This window comes from Chenopodium quinoa, unplaced genomic scaffold (assembly GCF_001683475.1).
Source record: "Chenopodium quinoa cultivar QQ74 unplaced genomic scaffold, ASM168347v1, whole genome shotgun sequence".
NCBI classification, from domain to species: Eukaryota; Viridiplantae; Streptophyta; class Magnoliopsida; order Caryophyllales; family Amaranthaceae; genus Chenopodium; species Chenopodium quinoa.
Window position 1 is genome coordinate 2,009,372 of NW_018744093.1, and position 19,874 is coordinate 2,029,245.

General features: G+C 32.8%; 3 protein-coding genes across 3 annotated transcripts; 2 read left to right on the forward strand and 1 right to left on the reverse strand.

The window, feature by feature from the left end:
* The first annotated feature begins 679 nt into the window (after positions 1-679).
* Positions 680-2,651, forward strand: LOC110692202 (protein FAR1-RELATED SEQUENCE 5-like). Its single transcript, XM_021869202.1, has 4 exons — positions 680-1,432; positions 1,591-1,712; positions 1,839-2,064; positions 2,145-2,651. Exons 1-4 carry the CDS (start codon positions 680-682, stop codon positions 2,649-2,651), a joined length of 1,608 nt encoding a protein of 535 aa, XP_021724894.1.
* A 3,416-nt stretch (positions 2,652-6,067) lies between these two features.
* Positions 6,068-9,065, reverse strand: LOC110692127. Its single transcript, XM_021869117.1, has 3 exons — positions 8,626-9,065; positions 7,385-7,664; positions 6,068-7,287 (listed from the first exon to the last, which is right to left on the reverse strand). The coding sequence occupies exons 1-3, from the start codon at positions 8,669-8,671 to the stop codon at positions 6,105-6,107; spliced, it is 1,509 nt and encodes a 502-aa protein (XP_021724809.1). The 5' UTR covers positions 8,672-9,065; the 3' UTR covers positions 6,068-6,104.
* Positions 9,066-10,163: 1,098 nt separating this feature from the next.
* Positions 10,164-16,575, forward strand: LOC110692128 (kinase-interacting family protein-like). Its single transcript, XM_021869118.1, has 3 exons — positions 10,164-12,295; positions 13,298-13,450; positions 15,315-16,575. The coding sequence occupies exons 2-3, from the start codon at positions 13,312-13,314 to the stop codon at positions 16,313-16,315; spliced, it is 1,140 nt and encodes a 379-aa protein (XP_021724810.1). The 5' UTR covers positions 10,164-12,295; positions 13,298-13,311; the 3' UTR covers positions 16,316-16,575.
* The last annotated feature ends 3,299 nt before the right edge of the window (positions 16,576-19,874 follow it).

The window sequence follows — 19,874 nt, forward strand, 5'->3', positions numbered from 1 at the left end:
ATTGTTACCCTTTTCATGCATAAACGTGACCATACTTATGCCTAAATGTTACCCTCAGATTGAATGCAGATCTTTTTAGATTGCATGCAAAAAGTAACCCTTTGAATGCCTAAATGTTACACTTTTCATGCTTAAAAGTGACCCTATTTATGCTCAAATGTTACACTCAGATTGTATGCCTAAAATTCAGATTGTATGCAAAAAGTAACCCTTTGAATGCCTAAATGTTACCTTTTTCATGCATAACAGTTACCCTATTTATGCTCAAATGTTACACTCAGATTGTATGCTGAAAATTCAGATTGTATGCAAAAAGTAACCCTTTCAATGCCTAAATGTTACCTTTTTCATGCATAAAAGTTACCCTATTTTCAAACGAATGTTACCCTTTTTTTATGCTGTCTGTGGTTATTATCTGATTTGTTTGTATTAAATAACGGATACAAATCCAATTGATGCTTATGGTTTAGATCTTAGAGGATCATTTGTTGGTGTGGTAAGAGAAACTTTTGAAGAAATTTTGGAATTGTATGAAAAACATGCTGCTATACTGGGGTTTTCAATAAGAAAACATACAACTAGATTCAAACAACACACAAAAATAGTAACTGAGAAAAACTATGTGTGTTTTGCTGAGGGAAAGAGACATTCAGGTCAGAAGAAAACAAAGTTAGTTGAAATGGTTGATGAAGAGGATGTAAATGTAAAAACAAGAAAGCCAAGACAAGTATCCATTACAAGATCAAATTGCAAGGCATGCATAAGAGCAAAAGTGAATAAAGAAGGACAGTTTGAGGTGGTGGCTCATGTTATTCAGCATAACCACGAGCTAACAAAGCCACAGTGGCATTATTTGCATCGTTCTGAAAGAAAAATGACAGAGGAAAAAGTTGTAACAATCAAAACAATGAAATCTTCAGGTCTAACTACAATGGACACTTACAATTACATGGCTACAGAGGCTGGAGGAGAACAAAATATAGGCCATAGTGTTGTAGATCACCTGAATTTCTGCTCAAGGTTAAGAATGGAACAAATTGAGGCTGGAGATGCTCAAACTTTAGTGAACATTTTAAGTCAGAAACAATCAAAGGATCCAAACTTCTTTTTTAGAGTGAAGTTTGACAAAGAAGGAAGAATTTGCAATATCTTTTGGAGAGATTCAATGATGCTAGAAGACTATAGGATATATGGAGATGTTCTTGTCTTTGATACAACATACAGAACCAACAGATATAATCTTATATGTGCTCCATTTGTTGGCATAAATAACCACTGGCATAATTGTATGTTTGCTTGTGCTTTTATTGGGGATGAAACGACAGATTCATTTGTGTGGTTACTACAAACCTTCTTCAAAGCTATGGAGGATAGAAAACCAACTTCAATATTCACTGACCAGGACCAAGAAATGGCAAATGCTATACTAGAGGTAAAAGATTTATATTGACATCTTACAGATTTGAGCTATGACAATAAAGTTTTCCTTTTTCACATAAAGTTACCCTTTTAGCTGCATAAAGTTACCCTTTTTAGTGCATAAAGTAACCCTTTTAACAGCATAAAGTGACCCCTTTATTTTCAATGCAGGTGATTCCTAATACAAGACATAGACTTTGTATATGGCATTTGGAGCAAAATGCCATAACCAGATTTGGAGCTCTTAAAAAAGACAAAGAATTCAAATTTGCATTCAACCAGTGCTTAAAGATGTGTGTGACAGAACAAGAATTCGAAGCAAAGTGGCAAGCAATGTTGCAAAAATATGAGTTGACATAACACTCTTGGTACAAAAGAGTGTATGAGTTGAAAGACAAATGGTGTCCTGCCCTTTGTAGAGATTTCTTTTCAGCGGGGATCTTATCGTCACAAAGGAGTGAAAGCACTAATCATGCCATAGGATTCAGAGCAAGTAAAGCATCTACTTTGACAGAATTTTATACCATATTTAAGAAGACAACTAATCGTTGGAGAAGCACAGAGAAATATGATGAGTTTACCTGTAGCAAGTCAATAGCATTCACTTCATTGCCTCTATCTGGAATGCTAAAGCATGTCGCACAGGTAAAAAGTTAACTGACAAGTACATAAATTACACCTAATATATGGCAATTTAAATGAAGCTACATGATTTTGATGTACAGGTTTTCACTTTATCACTCTTTAGAAATTTTGAAGAGGAGTTTGGATACTCTATGGCAACAACTGTTCAGATGTTAGGCAGTAATGAAGAATGCCTACTTTATCAAGTAACACTAGAAGACAAGCCATGGTCTGCACATCAAGTAAACTATATACAAGAGAGCCAAACTGTATGGTGTACTTGCAAAAACTTTGAAGCATCTGGATGGTTATGTTATCATTGCATCAGAATTCTACATTTGCATTCAGTAACAAGAATACCAGACAAGTATGTTTCAAAAGGATGGACTAAGTTTGCAAAAACAGAGGCATGGGATAGGTTGAAGAATCAGGATCCTAAACAGCAATATATTCCATGGAGGCAAACAATGATGAGGAAATACTACAATCTAATCTTAAAAAGTCAAGAAAATGAAGAGACAAGAGCATTTATGGAAGAAAGCTTCAGAAACAGTCTTAAAATGGTGGAAGACTTACTTGCTAGTGCTGCTCAGAAAGAAAGTGCATAAGCTGCTTCTAACATTCCTGATGTGGCAGACAACACTCAAAGCAATACTGACGCTTCTTCAGCATCGAGTACAAGCACATGTGTACCAACAATTCTTGATCCTAAAAGGGTTGTAACAAAAGGAAGAAGCAAGAGAGCAAAAGGAGGACTTGAAAAAAGCAAGAGAAAAAGAAAACCAGCACTGCCACCTCCAAATTCAGAATTTGGATCAAAGACACCTAACTTACGACTCTTTTAAGATCTTTTTTAGAACATTTTTTTTTTCGAAATTAATATACCTTGTATTGTTAAACTATTTTTCTTTTGTTTTTTTACTCTATGACTAGTTTAATGAAAATGTGATTGACACTTTTATTAGCACATGTTTAATTATTGGAACACATCAACTTATGTTACCCTTTTAACGTATAAAAGTAACCCTTTTCATGCATAAAAGTAACCCTTTTCATGCATAAAAGTGACCCTTTTCATGCATAAAAGTGACCCTTTTCATGCATAAAAGTGACCCTTTTCATGCATAAAAGTGACCCTTTTCATGCATAAAAGTTATCCTTTCTATCCACTAAATCAACCTTTTCTTTGGCAATAGTTAGCCTTTCTGTTAATAAAAGTTAACCCTTTTATCAATAAAAGTTACCCTTTCCATGCATAAAAGTTACACTATCTACCCACAAAAGTATACCTTATCATGTATAAACTTATTATTTCTACCCACAAAAGTAACCCTTTTTATGCTACAAAGTAAACCTTTTTATGCATGAAAGTGACCCTTTTCATGCATAAAAGTTATCCTTTCTATCCACTAAATCAACCTTTTCTTTTCTAATAGTTACCCTTTCTGTTAATAAAAGTTACCCTTTTATCACTAAAAGTTATCCTTTTCATGCATAAAACCCCTGACCCTTTTATTTTACAGAAAAAAGTGTCCCTTTTCATGAATAGAAGTGACCCTATTTCTACATAAAAGTCACCTTTTTCATTGCTAAAATTACCATTTCTAACAATAAAAGTTACCCTTTCTATACATAAAAGTTACCCTTTTCTGCATAAAAGTTACCCCATAAAAAACATAAAAATAAACCTTTTAATTACTTTATGTATTCACATACATCAGTATTCCAAAAACAACTAAAGACTTTAAATTAAGTTTAATTACATCATTAAACTTAATGTATGCACATACATTAAGTTTTTTCATTGTTAAAAAAAACCCCCTGAACTAATCAGCTAACAACTATCAATTATTTCACTATTTAGAAGGAGTAAACTTTTTTGCCTGCTTTTTTTCCCTTTTTCCTTTGTTCTTTTCCTCTTCTCCCTCTGCCTTTGCTTCTGCTTCTGCTGCCATTTTTCTTTCTTCTGTTTCTCTCTTCTTCTTTGCAGCAATTGCAGCCTTTAATCTTTCTTCAATTCCATTGACATAAGCAGGATCTTTCTTCTTCTCATTGAACTTGTGTAATTCTAACAACACATCGTTCCTAGATTCATTCAAATCACACAGTACCAGTGTGGTACAGATCTCTCCTCGTAAAAATTTCCTTCCATTAATCTCAAAACAGCAAAAAAAATAAAAATTATCAATATGTAATTAATAAAAGCAATAGAAAGGAAAAAACTACAGAAACTATATAGATAATTACTGTTTTGAGATCATTGAATTTGAACGATTCACCAACAAAATGGAGCATGTGATACATGACAAAGACCCCACAGTCCAAATTGTCAACTTTTTCTTTTCTCCATTCCAACTCAACAACTTCAAAACCATAAGAAGGTAGCTGAGAACTCTTTGGATGATTTCTTTTGCCAAGAAAAGCACCCATTTGAACACACTGACATAAAATATAAAAGTTTAGAATACATTAAAATCAAAAAAGTTAAAATGGAAACAATGAATCAACAGTAACATAACAAAAAAAACAAACATAAACATACCATCTTTGAACACAATTCTTTTGTATAAACAAGAGCAGAATCAGTCCAGATAATGTTGTCAAGATAATATACCAACTCTTTTGTATGATCAATAACATACAAAATGTAGTGATTCTCAATAAGAACAGGAAAATAGATCTGAAACAGCAAAATTAAAGAGATTTAAACAGAGCATATCATAAAGAGAACTCTTTTAAATTTATTACATTGAGTTTAGAATAAAAATACCAGATCAGCATCCATTATATTACATTCTGGATTCTCATAGCTAACCCAACCTTCCCATATGTCGTGCAAATCCTTAACAGCACTAGATATGTTACCTTTGCCAATATTGTCACAAACATGCAAGAATGAAAACTATTAAAGTATAAGATCTCAATAATATATATATAAAGTAAATGTGTTAAGATATAAAAAAAGGAATGAAATAACTTACACTCTGCCTAACACTGAAGAAGAATTTCCGAGGACCAGTAGCCTGAAAACATGCTTTCTCATTCAAATACAGACAGAAGCAATCAATAACGCACCATCGAATCCTGAGTGGAGCAACAAGGGACACCATGTCTTCTCTTGGAATTAAAAGTTCATTCCAAAAGTAACAAGGCTCTCACTGAAACAATAAAAAATAAGATCAACATTAAAAAAAAATTATAAGAAAAAAAACAGATAAAAAAATAATTATAATAAAAAAGGACACTTAACTTCTTATCCATTGAAACATCCTTCAGCAAACAATAATCGAGAATTTCCAAATGTAACTGAGGCAAATTCTTGAAAATCTGAGCATTGCTCTTTACAAAAAGAGTTACAAAAGGCACCTGCACACCTACATGTCCACAGTCCAGAGAGCATAGAGATTTATTTGCTCTGAGTCGTGGAGGTTCATTTTGATCAATATGCCCGACAGGAATATTTTGAGTAGGACCAGGAATGATAGCAGAAGGTCCAGAACCATTAAGGCCTTCATTAACTATTTTTCCATGACCATTGTCATCATCCTTAGGAATATTTTCATTGAAACCTTGTGCAGGTTCTTTTTCAGGAACAAAATCTTTGTTACCTTCTGTAGGTTCATAAAAACCGCGAAACATATCATGTACAGACTTCATTTTATTACACTCATCAATTAAACCATCTAAAATCTTCAAATAATGAGGATCAGAGAGTAGCAGTTCAGTTTGAGAAACTGAAACAAAATCATCAGAAGATAATGAAAAACTTCTGCGAGAAGTAATCAGATCATTCAAGGTTTGAAAACCAGTTGACTGAACAAATAATAAAACATCCATATTTCTTTTAAACAAAAGAAACGTTTCATGAACAACCTACAAACATATGAACAATGAAAAAAAAATGTTACAAATAAAAATGATAAAATAAGTAGGAAATCTAAATATACGCTAAAAGTGACCCTTTTAAATGCATAAACTGACCCTTTTAAATGAAAAAAGTTACCCTTTTGTATGAATAAAGTAACCCTTTTAACTTAATATTGAAGATAACTTTAATGCAACTAAAGGGTAACTTCGGTGCAAATAAAGGGTAACTTTGGTACACAAAAAGGGTAACTTTTGTACACAAAAGGGTAATTATTGTACACAAAACGGTAACTTTTGTACACAAAAAAGGGTAACTTTTGTACACAAAAAGGGTAACTTTTGTACACAAAAAGGATAACTTTTGTAAACAAAAAGCAATAATAACTAAACATATAAGAAAACAGAACACTTACATCAGTTGAAATTTTTTTAATTTCTTCATCGGTCATAATACCTTCTGGAAGCTCAAATGCAATAATGCGACCAGTCGTACCACTTGTAGAAGGACCCTTATCATAACCCAAAGTAGGAGCTGGCATAAAAACAGTTCCCCTAAAATTAAGCTGTGACACAGGATATGTAATAGTATCCAATGGTCCCTGCCCATAACCACCAGCTTTGATCTCTAACTTAATTCGCTTCTTAATCTTTACATCCGTCCAATGTTGAATTAAAGGAAGAGTACTACTTTCCTTTTCACCTTGAAAATTTAGACGATGAAAATACATAATTTGCAAAGCCAGCAAACAACCACTAACATTTTGAGCATTTTCATCATCCTTATACTTCTGAACAACCTTCTTTAACTTTTTTAAAACATATGAACACCAATCAAAAGTTTTAATTTCATCAACTTTTTCAACAGCTTTCAGCAACTTCAATGAAACAGTCCTATTAGTAGTAGGAGCTAAAAAGCTAGACATAGCTTGAAGAACAAAACACCTCTTAAATTCTTCCCCTCCATCAACCAAATCAACCATCCTAGACTCCAATTTTGACAAATGAAGAGGTTGCTTACCAGAAAGACCATAAACAGATCTCCATGCCTGAATGATACGTTTATCTACACTTTCATCTTCAGAATTTTTATTAAGTTCAGGAACACAAATATCACTCAAAGGCAAGCAAAACACATCGCATATATCATTTCTAGTAACAACAAATTCTTTACCAGTAGCGATGGTAAACATGCAGCTACCAGCATTGAAGTTTTCAACAAGCCAAGGTAGCATTTGACGATTAAGAGTTTTCAATTTAAGATGTAATAAACCTCCAAAACCAATTTCTTCAACAACCTGTTTTTGCTCAGGACTAAAGTTCTGCAGCAATATTTCCAATGAATAGGGTCTACATCTTGCAATGATTCTTCTTTGCTCCCTAAATAGAAAAAAAAAAGAAAGAAAATGTAACTAAAATAATATAAAATAAAAACAAAATATAATTAAAAATGTAATAAAAAAATATGTATACTTACATAAAAGATTCAGAATCAGATTCAGAAAGCATTTCATAATCAGAATCTTCCACTGTATTAGCTTTCTTAGGTACAATTTTGGTCTTCTTAGGAACTATTTTAGCCTTCTCAGACTCTGGTTTGTCACTCTCAGGAATTTTCCCAGCCTTTTTAGATACCGCTTTGCTCTTCTCAGGAGCTATCTGAGCCTTTTTTGGTACTGGTTTAGGCTTAGCAGGCTCTTTAGGCTTTCCTTTTCCTTTTGTAGGCTTTTTATAACGATAACCACCTATTGAACCACCTGTATTTAATTATTAAAGTAATATAAATACAAATTCAGAAATTACTCATGAAAAAATATAGAATAATGTGCACAAATGACACTTTTAAATGCATAAAGTGACCCTTTTAACAGCACAAAGTAACCCTTTTAACAGCACAAAGTGACCCTTTTAACATCACAAAGTGACCTTTTTAACAGTATAAAGTGACCCTTTTAACAGCATAAAGTGACCCTTTTAACAGCATAAAGTGACCCTTTTATATGCAAAAAGTGACCCTTTTAACTGAAAAAGTTATTCATTTAACAACATACACTGATTCTTTTCACAGCATAAAGTGACCCTTTTAACATCACAAAGTGACCCTTTTAACATCACAAAGTGACCCTTTTAACAGCATAAAGTGACCTTTTTAACAGCATAAAGTGACCCTTTTGTATGCATAAAGTGACCCTTTTTTTGCAAAAAGTGACCCTTTTAACTGAAAAAGTTAATCATTTAACAACATATAGTGACTCTTTTAACAGCATAAAGTCACCCTTTTAACATCATAAAGTGAACATTGTCAAAACATATAAATGACACACATGTCTATTACTCAAACACAATGAGCAATGCATATATGCATGTTAATCAAACACAGATGCACAAACACAATGCGAATATGCCTATTATACACATAATCTAACTAAAACATAAAACCTAAATAAATAATCAGTTTAATTAGCATTCTCTGACTAAAACCTAACATACAAAATTTGAAGAATAATAAGCAAAATTTTGAATCAATTATATACAATGAACAATAAAATAAAGCAAAATTAAACATAATAACTTCATAATTCAAATTCAATTATCATAATATGCATAAAAAATCAACTGAAAACTATAAAAAATAACATGCACTACTAATTCGACATATATAAGCGAAATTTCAATTGAAAAATTTGAAAAAATGATGAAAACTTTAAGTAAACACACCTTCTTCAGCATCTACAGCCTTCTTTGTAATCTTCTTCTTCACCATTGCGGAATCAACACTACGAAAATCGAAAACAAAATCAAAATAAAAAAACCTAAAAATCGAAGAATCAAAACAATTTAAACTAACAAAAATCTCAAAAAAAATAAGTAAACGAACCTGAATTAAGCAAATAACAACTTCACCAGTGAAAAAGAAGAAAGAAAAAGCTCGAAAATCAACAATGGAGGACAGAGAAAACGCTCGAAATCGCCAGTTACTTGCTTTTTAGAGAGAGAAAAACGAAGAGAGAGAAAGCTATAGTGAATGAATGAAGAGAGAAAAGTTCTATTTCTTTCTTTATTTTGGCAATCATTAGGAAGCACGTGCCAAACCCACTAAATTGGCAGTTGATGCTTGTCCAAAAATTCCGCCATTCATTAAATTAATGAACACCGGTTTTTTTAAAAAAATTTGTGATCTTCAAAATGGGCTTCTTTGGGTGTAATTTTGTCAAGATTGAGCTCACTTAAAGATATGTTATGATCTTTCTATTGGAACTTGAAAGCTTAATTAGGTTGTTACCTGTATTTGATTTTGCAAATATTCCATTATTTGCGGAGTAGAACGTTAAGATGACCTTCCAACGCATAAATATCCTACAGGCAATATAATAAGTTTCAATGTCATACTCCGTAATATTTATGATGATGATATACCAAATGACCCCTTATTCTATTGCTTATATGGAAAAGTTTTGGCCAAGAAAAGGAAATAATAATAATAATAATAATAATAATAATAATAATAATAATAATAATAACTATTACTTTTCATAGTTTTCTAATATCCTAATAGGATATAAATAATTTACAAATTTGAGATTGAGGAATAAAATGTGATTTGTTTCCATTAAGTATGACAAGGGTAACACATGTAGCGAGTTTGTATTATCCTCTAAAAATGGTACTCCCTTCGTCCCACTAAATCTAAAACAAACTTTTTGAGCACGGTCTTCTAAAATCATGTTTGACTGATTATATCTTTAAATGTGGTTTTAAAAAGTTGTTGTAACGGCTTTAGCATTAAAAGCCATATTTTAAGTTTTAGTTCTTCTTTTGTAGGTTGTAAACTCTGATTTTATGAATATATTTGCTCTTGTCAAAAAAAAAAAAAAATTATGAATATATTTGCTCTTGTCAAAACACACACACACACATATATATATATATATATATATATATATATATATATATATATATATATATATTTTGACAAGAGCAAATATATTCATAATTTTTTTTTTTTTGACAAGAGCAAATATATTCATAAAATTAGAGTTTACAACCTACAAAACAAGAACTAAAACTTAAAATATGGCTTTTAATGCTAAAGTCGTTACACAACTTTTTAGATTAAAGACGAAACTAAACTTGAATTGGCCGGATAAGTCGCAGATTAGGGATTTCTTACAAACCAAGGAGCAAAGACCTACTACACTCCAAGAAGAGAGCAACGGAGGGAATCGAAACTGTTTGACCATGGCTAGCACATCCTTACTTGGCGGGATCAACTCTTCACCAAGTAAGGTCATCAAACGGGTCACTTGAACTAGTGACCTTCCAATCAATAGCTTTCCTTGTTGGCAAGAAAGCATTGACAACGTCGAGGCTCGAGAAATCCCAAAACAAAGTTTGGGCGCCTGCTTCAGATAAAAAAGATTAGGAATAATGACCAAAAAATTCATTACATCCGAGGGAAGATAAACCAAACCCATACCACTCCAACAATGTACACACTTCACCTTAGCCAAGGCCAACTTCTTGTTCAAACCCCCAACAACCGCACCTGTAACCTCTCTTACCACAGTAAACACGATCCCACTGTCCTTAACAAAGGGGCTTAACTCCCACTGCACACAACCATCCAAAATACTATAGCCAAAACAACTAAATAGCCCGAAAAACAACCAAAAGGGGCTAAGACATACCATAACAAAAACTTAGGCAAGTAAACTCTGATAAATACTAAGAACAAACATTCTTAAGAAAGGGAACAAAAACAAGAGGGGAGCACCGTCCAACCCAACAACCCGAAACCACTTACACTAGGAACCTCGAAACCCTAGTCCTAACTTCACCGTTTCCGTCACTAACTACTCTTGACGGCGGCGTTAGACCTAGCCCTCCGGTGCAAGAACACACGAAACCCTAACCCTAACTTTACCGTTTTCGTCACGGTCAAAATTACCGATGACCTTTATGACGGCGGCGTTAGGCCCAGTCCTTAGGCCTTGTTTCACCGGCGGGGAGACCCTTTGAACGAACACAAACCTTCCACACAAAGGTGGGCAACGGCGACGGAGGTGGACGATCTACACACTCCCCTCATAACCTTCGAAACTTAGACAAGGCTCTCACACACACCTCCAAAGGATTAAAATCCTCAAGAGGAAAGAGGATAAAGGAGTGAAGGAGCCTCCAATTCCAACAAGGGGAAAAGAAAATAAAGGGGAAGAGAAACAAGAACCAAGAGAAGAAAAAAAAAACCAGAGGGGGAGAAAGAGGACGCGGCGGCGGAGCTCCGGCGGCCGTCAAAGTTGGAGGCCACCTCAGAGCATGGCGAAGAGAGGAGGCGACGCGAAAAACTCAAGACACGGCCTACTCACCCGTGACTCACACGCAAATTACAAGAAGAAAGAAGGGGGGAACCTCGCCGGAGAAACGGTTGCGGCGTCGGATCTCCGGCGTGCCTTAGGTTTCCGGTAGAAATTCCCTTTAGATGAGGAGAGAGAATAGAGAGTTTGGGGATGAGGAGAGAGAACAGTGAATGTCTCTACCCTATATTACGAAATAGAGGGATTATATTATAGGGTCAAGATTGTACATTGAAAAATATACTAAATTTGATTGTATTAATTATTATGAAATTAAGGGTTATGTACAATAATCATTGTTATTTATTAATAATTCTTTTGTTTTTTTTAAGATGCAACACTTTCTAAATAAGAAAGTCTCAAATTAGATGCATCATTTTCCTTTTTAATTACTCCGTAATAGATTTTTTTTATTCCTCTCATATCACATGAGTCCCCTTTTTTACTTTCTCTCTCTCATATCTCTAAAAAATGTTTAAGAATCCATGTTTTTGCAAATGATGCTTTAAAAATAATCAGAAAAAATATATACTTAATTAAAGAGTTAAATCAAACCATTATGTAAGTAGTAAAAAAAGTAAAAGTGTAAATAAAGATATAATTAATCTGTAAAATTTTTGTTATAAAAATCAAATGAACCAAACAGAGCCTTAATTTTGAGTTCGATTTTGGTCATTTGTGTTGGTAGTACGATATGGTATAAGGCTAAAAATGGCGTGTTGTCCAAGTATAAATCTTACATTAGTGTTCCCTCCTAATCCTATCACTCTCAATCCCAATCACTCACTACGGAGTTCTTTCTATTACTGTACGTTGTTTTTTTTTTCAGAACTCAACTACCATCTTTTTGATTTCGACTACACTGTTTTTCCCCCCTTTTTTTTTTTTTTTTTAAACTCAAAATTACAATAACTCAATAGCTCCATTTTCTTAATTTCAATTTTCCAGATTTTCTCTCTCCCCTTTTCTCTTCCACTCTAACTTTCGTTTGCTATTCTACTAACAAGCTGAGCTAATTAAGAGGAGGACCTCTTGTAAGTATTCTTTCTTTTCTCTTTTTAATATTATGCACATATCTGAATTCTACTTTTTTTTATAATTTTTTTTTACCGGATTAAGCATAACTTCACTGCTATTGTTTTAATTAAAATACTCCATTTGTGACTCCATTCGGATTTAATTGTCACGTTGATATTTCGGCAATACAAACTACAAACCTGACTATTAAAACCAGGCAAAAGGACTACGGAGTAATTTACTTAATTTCTTTTGCTATTCTGATTGAAGTAGACTAGTAGTTCAAGTATAAACTTGAGTTTATTAGTTTCATTTAACTGGAAACTTCATACTCGTATCATATTGCCTGAGATGCTGTTACCTTTATAATATCTAATTGTCACGTTAATAGTGTAATTTGCTTGTAATCGACAACTACAACTATGACTTTCTCTTTATTATTCATTTGATTAAGAACATGACAAAATTATAAGAAGATTAGTGCTACAAATCACCCTATAATTGTGTTTTGGGAGAAAATTGGGGATTTGAGCAGGAATAGTAGTAGTATTGAGTTCATGAGAAAAGTAAAATGTACTTTGGTATATGTTTCCTCGAGATCTGTTGTTTAATTTCATGTTCTTTCTCTTACCTACACGTCATTAATTTATCCCTTACTACTGTCAGTATATTTAATGTTTTATTTTTAAATGTTTATATTATTTTTTTTAATTTTTTTATGTTTGCTTTGATTTTTCAACGAAAGATTTTGTGGTCGTCTGGTTGGTTCTTACTCTTATCGTACGGTATTATGTTTATGTGACATGATGTAGTTTAATTTACTGAGTAGGAATTGAAAAAAGTTGTTATGCTAGAGGTAAAAAATCTCAAAATATGAAATATGTGGTTGGTTCCTACTCTTCCAAGTACTCCACATCATTTTTATTTAAATGCTAATCTAATTACTCGTATTTTGAACATATAATGCTTAATTGTTTATCTAAGTAATAGTATATTGACCAATTTATCTTTTAAATTAGCAATTTTGCTAGTGATGGAAGTCGGAGTTACGAAGAAGACAATGATGAAGCGGTGGAAAACGGTCGATGGAAGTGGAGGTTCAACAATTCAGATGGAGTTACGACGGCCACCGTGTTGTACAAGGCCGGCGTGGCTACTGACCACCCTTGCTGGTAAGGCATAGGCATGGCATACTCTTAAATTATTGGGTTTTACATGTGTTAGTATTTGTTACTATATTCGTTAGTGTAGTTGGAAGGTTCTTAAATTAGACTATGGTCAGTGGGTTAAGGCAGTATCATATGGCCCATATTGATATTTTTTTTTTAATTTCCAATGAATTACTATTACTCTGTAATTGCTCATCTAACTGTTACCAATTTTGTGGATGTACTTGCATTGTGTTATAATTCAGTTTAGTGTTTTGACTGTAGTGAGAGTAGGTAAAGTTTCAAATTGTATCAAATAAAAGTTACTACCTTATTTAGTCCTCCTATTGCCTTTCCTTTCAAATTTAAATTTTGGTTTTGACTTGTCATTTTTTTTTTTAAATTTCAATTTAAATACAGAGAAAGTATTCTTGTATACAAAGTAGTAGAACTTTAATAGTATAAAGTTATCTACTACTTCGTACTCTCTTTGTACCATTAAAATTGCCTCATAATTTTTTTACTCTTTACTCGCTTATTAGAGTTTTGTTTGGGTAAATTTGATTAGAAAAAAAATTAATGAACTATAGTAGTGTATGCGAGAGTAAAAATGCATACGAGTATATTGCTTACTACTGTAGAATTTTACGTCATTTTAGTGGGACGGAATGAGTTTATTGTATCATAGTAATCCCACTTGATTCAGAGCTATGATTATAACCCAAGTTTTGTTGTCATTATATTAAGGCAGTCAGCAAATTGTGTATGGAATAAGAGCTCTCTATTCTTTTTGCTTCTTGTATTTTTGTAGGAATCCTTTGTCAGACACGCTTTCTGGATTTTACTTGCCTATTTTCAATTTTAATTTTTAAACCTGTTTTTCTTGCAGTGTGACTTCCAACGGCGGGAAAAGTAACCTGCAAGATCCTTTCTTTTCTTTTTCTTTTTTTTTTTCTTTTTTTTTTTGGGCGTGTTCAAAGAGTTTCAAACAGAAAACATCATTTTCAACCTTTTATTTATTTAAGATTAATGTTTTGGGTATACTTTCTACATTTCTCAGAAGTTTTTTTTTTCTTCTTTTATTGCTTTCATAAAAAGTAATTTTGTTGTGTTTTGTTTTGCTTTGTTTCTTCCTTTAGTTTTTTAAAATTTACTTGTTAGAATTATTAAACATATTATGAAAATAGTTATCAGGAAAAGTAAACATATTAAGAAAAAAACATCAAGATGAATGTAACAAGACCTTCACAGCTTCAATTGATAGTGTTTTATTCATTTATTTTTGTGATTGATGTGCAAGTATGGTCAAAGTCCAGTTAAATCAGGAGTTCAAAAAGATTTGACTCGTTTAGATATATTTAGGTCAACCTAAATCAAACCTGTAAAAATTTCAGACCAGAAATCCTTAACTAACTTCGTGCTCCTTAAATTAGAGATCTACTCTTTCCCAAGTTCTAATCAACCTTTAGTTCAAAAATGAAAAGAGTTCTAATCAACCTTGGATAGGCCGTGGGCGCTATGCATCTATAGCTCTACTAATGTGTCTTAGCTTACCGACTAACGTAAACTATTTCAGCCCCCTTGATCTGAATTAATAGTCATGTACGGGGTAAAATTCTAAGATAGAATAGATAAGTTCTGGAACTCATTTTAATAATGTGTTGGTTTATGATTAGATTTCCCAAGTTAGCATATAAACGAGTATTACTGAAATGCTAAAGTTCTAAATTATATACAGAATACTTAGCATGTTCTTAAAAATAATTTGTACCTGTTGAAATTTGAATGTTACATATACTGCAGTCTGCAGATGCAGACTTCAGTTCTACAAAGTAACGTGTTATGGAAGTGAATGCATTTTGTAATTATGTCGTTACATATATTACAGATTTAGACCAGAAGATAAGCATTTTAGTGCATAGCTCTGGTAATGACAATGATGAAGGCCAAGCAGACACCTTCGCGCAAAGAGCAGAGGCTTATTACCAGCAACGTCCCCAATTATTATCTCTCCTCTTAGACCTCTACAATGCCTACCTTTCCTTGGCTGAACGTTACTGTCAATCTCTACACAAGCATGACAATCAAGCTCATCCCTCTATTTACCACCACAGGGCGTTTTCCACCTCCGAGAATGTCTCAGTTGTTTCATCTTTCCATGATAACCACAGTGAAGAAGACTGCCAATCAGATGCCGAAAGCTCACTTTCCTACCAATTACCATCTGGAACTTCAGTTACAGCGAGTTCTCAGTACAACATTCTTAGTGACGCAATCATAGCAGAGTTGGTCATCAAGAATGTGGAATATGATTTTATGGTTGATGAGCTTGTGATAACCGAAAGGCTAGCCAGTGATTCATCGAGGAAGGTAGAGCTACAGAGGAGTCTACTAGAGGTGCTAGAATCCGAGAGGCTAATTCTCCTAAATGAAAATGCAGGACTGAGGTACAAAGTGGGTGCTCTAATCGACGAGAACAAAGGACTAGCATCAGAGTCCATGTTCATGAAGAAGAAGGCAGGAGAATTAGCTAGGTGTGTTTTAAAGATGAGGGAGGATCATCGAGTCTGCATGCTTAGCCGTAAAATTGAGGAGCTTCAAGGGAAGATTTACGGTTTAGAGAGGAGAAACCGAGAGTATTATCAGCAGTTGGTGAAGCAAGAGAAGACACAATGCTGGGCGTGCAAAGAAACTGGTAACACGAGTATGGGCGAGGTGCTAAAAACCAAAGATGTAGAGGCTGTCAGCACAGAAGCTTGCTTTCAAGAGGATAAAGAAAGAAGCATACATAAGAAAGGTGTGAGAATTCCTAAGTTTTGGGAGAAGGTTAAAAGTTCTGATTTGTTATTCCTTTGCAAACCACATCCATCTAGATCTGTTGGTCGTTGATTAAGGATATTTTCGCTGTCGAATACACTAGGTAGGCTACTAGAAATACCATGAGTCTTAATTTGATGTTCAAATCTAATTATGATAGTAAGTTGGTCAGTTGGTTTGAGATTCAGATTTTACTCCGTATGTGAGTAAGACGATGAAAGTAAGTACCTAGTACCAGGTATTTTGTAAAAATAACAGCAACAACTTATCTGTTATGTAATTATAATTTATATCACTTTTCTTATTAATTGCAACGTTAATTTTCATACTGCACATCTTATACTGCCACTGTCTTTAGACAAAAAATTTTGCATACCCCCAATTTACAGTAATTTTTCTGTACATCCGCTTTTTCGTACGTGTGAACAGTAATTTTTTTTTGGTTTTCCAAAATAACGAACTTCAGAAGAAGCTAAAGCTCTCGAAGGCAACAAAAATGGCGGAGAGAGAAAATGAAAACATGAAAGATGAGAGAGAAAGTGCAAGCATGAACGAAGAAAGAGAAATAGGGGAACCTATTACCTACAATGTTCGATCATCAATGGAGAAATCATTCAATTTCTCAAATTGCGAAAACCTAATTCAAGTTTTTCTGCAATCACCAAGGCAAATTCAAACTAGCGCCATTAATTGAAAATCTGGAGAATTCTTCATAATCGCATAATCGCATTCAATTTCTTTAAATGTCGTACCCTAATTCAAGGTCTACTTCAATTCTTCAAAGGCAAGAAGAAATTCAATCTCCTATGACAACAAATCAGGAATTATGAAGAATTTTGTCTAATTGATGACCTAACGAACTTTTGATCAAAGTTGAGTAATCTATCTTTATATTGATATTTCAATTTCAGAATTTGTTTACCGTTGTATATGATTTGATTGTTATTAGACCTTCGAATGGTATTTTATATGAAGTTATTTGTCAATCGTCTCATGTTTTTTCTCTCATTGAACAAATTTATAAACTGTGTTATAAGAGCAAAATTTTGTTGATTTGTATGTGTTTGGTTGATTTGATTATGATTGATTTTCTCACAATTAAGTTGCAGTTTCAGCAAAATCTTCCTATGGCAAAGCTGTTACTACTTTGTGTTTGTTAAACTTACCCTTAATTAACTAAAAGTTTGCTTAATTTATTGAAATACATGTTTCCTGTTATCTTTTCATTTGAACGTGTGGTGATAAATTTGTGTTGATCTCGGGGTCTATGAATATGAAATAAAAATGGTTAGATGTGGTTGTTTGGGTGTACATGGTCTTTGAAAGCTTGTGCAAGCGTTTGATTTCAAGGCTATTAGCTCAAATGGTAGAGGATTGTGCAATAGTTGTGCATGATGTGGGTTCTAATCCTGCATAGCCTATGTAGATTGTAGATAGTGCTTGCTTATAGCCATAGAATGTTGTATTTTGGTTAATGTCGTAGCTTGTAAGATGTCTAAGTGATCTTGTGTTATAGTAAAAGTGACCCTAACCTAAGATTAAAGTAACCTTGATCAAGGATAAATTCATAACAAGGATAAAAGCTAGGTGACCTTGATTAATAATAATAATAAAAAAAAAAAGTGACCCTACTATATTAAGGTTAAAGTGACCCTACTTAATGACAAAAGTAGCTCTAATTAAGGGCAAAAGTGACCCTAATTAGGGAAAAATTGGCCCTACTTAAGAACCAAAGTAACCCTAATCAATGACAAAAATGACCTTAATTAAGGATAAAGTGATCCATTCAAGGACAAAAGTAACCCTACTCAAGGATAGAGTGACCTACTCAAGGACAAAAGTAACTTTAATCAAGAGCAAAAGTGACCCTAATTAAGGATAAAGTGACCCTATTCAAGGACAAAAGTGACCCTAATCAAAGGCAAAATTGACCCTAAAGAAGAACAAAAGTGACCCTAACTAAGTACAAGAGTGACTCTAATTAAAATGATAGCGCTATGCCCATTAGAAGTTACAACAACGACCAATAGTACACCGACAATGGTGATACACGACATACACCAATAAACAAGTGTAATGTAGGCTATGTGGGACTTGAATCCACACCATGTACACTAATGTACATTGCTCTACCTGTTGAGCTAATAGCCTTGAAAAAAACATTTGCATATCTAATAGATGTTAACCATAATCTACACATGTCGAAATAAAACAAAACAAATGCATTTCTATTAAAACCCGATTTAATTATTTTGAAAGATGGAAAATATGTCTTATGTTATGATTAGTTTTGTACTATATGTAAGTATCTCTGCATTTTGGTGGTTGTGCTTTAGTTATTGTCAAACGAACATACATTTGCATTCCTAACATTTGTTTTGGAGATATATGGTGGTATATGGTGATAGTCAGTTCAAGTCGTATCATGGATGGGTAAGCTAACTATAAACAAAAAATGTTGACAGTATGCTTATGATCTTTGTCAAGTTCAGTTTTATCCAACTTTAAATAATGCAGGCTAAGTTTCTTTTTCCATAAGTTGCATTTGTTTACAAATTTACATTAGAAAACAATTAATTCAAAATCTACAATTTAGGCCTTGTTTAGTTCACCTTATTTTTACTTATTTCAGAAAAAAATAAGTTCATATCAGATCAAATCCGAAAAAATAAGTTCAGATCAGATCAGATCAAAAAAAATAAGTTCAGATCAGATCAGTTCAGAAAAAATAAGTTCAGATCAGATCAGATAAGAAAAAATAAGTTCAGATCAGATCAGATCGGAAAAAATAAGTTCAGATCAGATCAGATCGGAAAAAATAAGTTTAGATCAGATCAGAAAAGTTCAGATCAAATACAAATTATTATTATTATTATTATTATAAAAATTATTATTGTTATTATTATTATTATTATTATTATAAAAATTATTATTATTATTATTATGGTTATTATTATTATTATTATTATTATTATTATTATTATTATTATTATTATTATTATTATTATTATTATTATTATTATTATTATTATTATTATTAACAAATAGCACAAACGATAAACGATAATAATTAAAATTTCATTATAAGCTCCAAATCATAAACGTTTACAAATATAATTTTCATTACAAGAAGTTCCAAATTTCCTTCGCTATATTAAGTTGTACTTCGTTCATTACAGCTTTACGATTCTGGTTAAACAAATCATAATATGCTCTTGGTTTGATTTCTATACCACTATCAATGGGTATATCCAACTCATGTAATCGAATAAAATTGTGAAGTGTGAATGTAGCAACCATAATTGCCAATTGATGTTTAGTGTCCATATTTGGCATCATTGTCAATATTTTCCATCGAGATTTTAATTGTCCAAAACATCTCTCGATCGTTGTTCGAAGTGAAGAGTGAAGATAATTAAAAAGTTCAAGTATGCAAATTTTCACGGGAAGTAATAAGCAAAGATAAGTAGTAAAGTATATTGGAAAGATAAATTTACATTGGATATGAAAAAAAGTAAACGGAGAGAAATAAGAAATGGGATGAACATTTTGGGACTAAAATTTAGCCAAAAAGGACTATCAATAAGGGACGGAGGGAAAACATAATACTTTGCTTTTTTCTAGAAACACC

Bases quoted from the DNA above. Each gene is read 5' to 3' on its own strand.
- LOC110692202 (XM_021869202.1), top strand. From the start codon at position 680: ATGGTTGATGAAGAGGATGTAAATGTAAAAACAAGAAAGCCAAGACAA. The intron at 1,713-1,838 runs GTGTGTGACAGA...TGCCCTTTGTAG, and splicing joins TTCAACCAGTGCTTAAAGAT to AGATTTCTTTTCAGCGGGGA. The intron at 2,065-2,144 runs GTAAAAAGTTAA...TTTGATGTACAG, and splicing joins TGCTAAAGCATGTCGCACAG to GTTTTCACTTTATCACTCTT.
- LOC110692127 (XM_021869117.1), bottom strand. From the start codon at position 8,671: ATGGTGAAGAAGAAGATTACAAAGAAGGCTGTAGATGCTGAAGAAG. The intron at 7,665-8,625 runs GTGTGTTTACTT...AATTAAATACAG, and splicing joins GGCTGTAGATGCTGAAGAAG to GTGGTTCAATAGGTGGTTAT. The intron at 7,288-7,384 runs GTAAGTATACAT...TTTTCTATTTAG, and splicing joins TCTGATTCTGAATCTTTTAT to GGAGCAAAGAAGAATCATTG.
- LOC110692128 (XM_021869118.1), top strand. From the start codon at position 13,312: ATGGAAGTCGGAGTTACGAAGAAGACAATGATGAAGCGGTGGAAAACG. The intron at 13,451-15,314 runs GTAAGGCATAGG...CATATATTACAG, and splicing joins GCTACTGACCACCCTTGCTG to ATTTAGACCAGAAGATAAGC.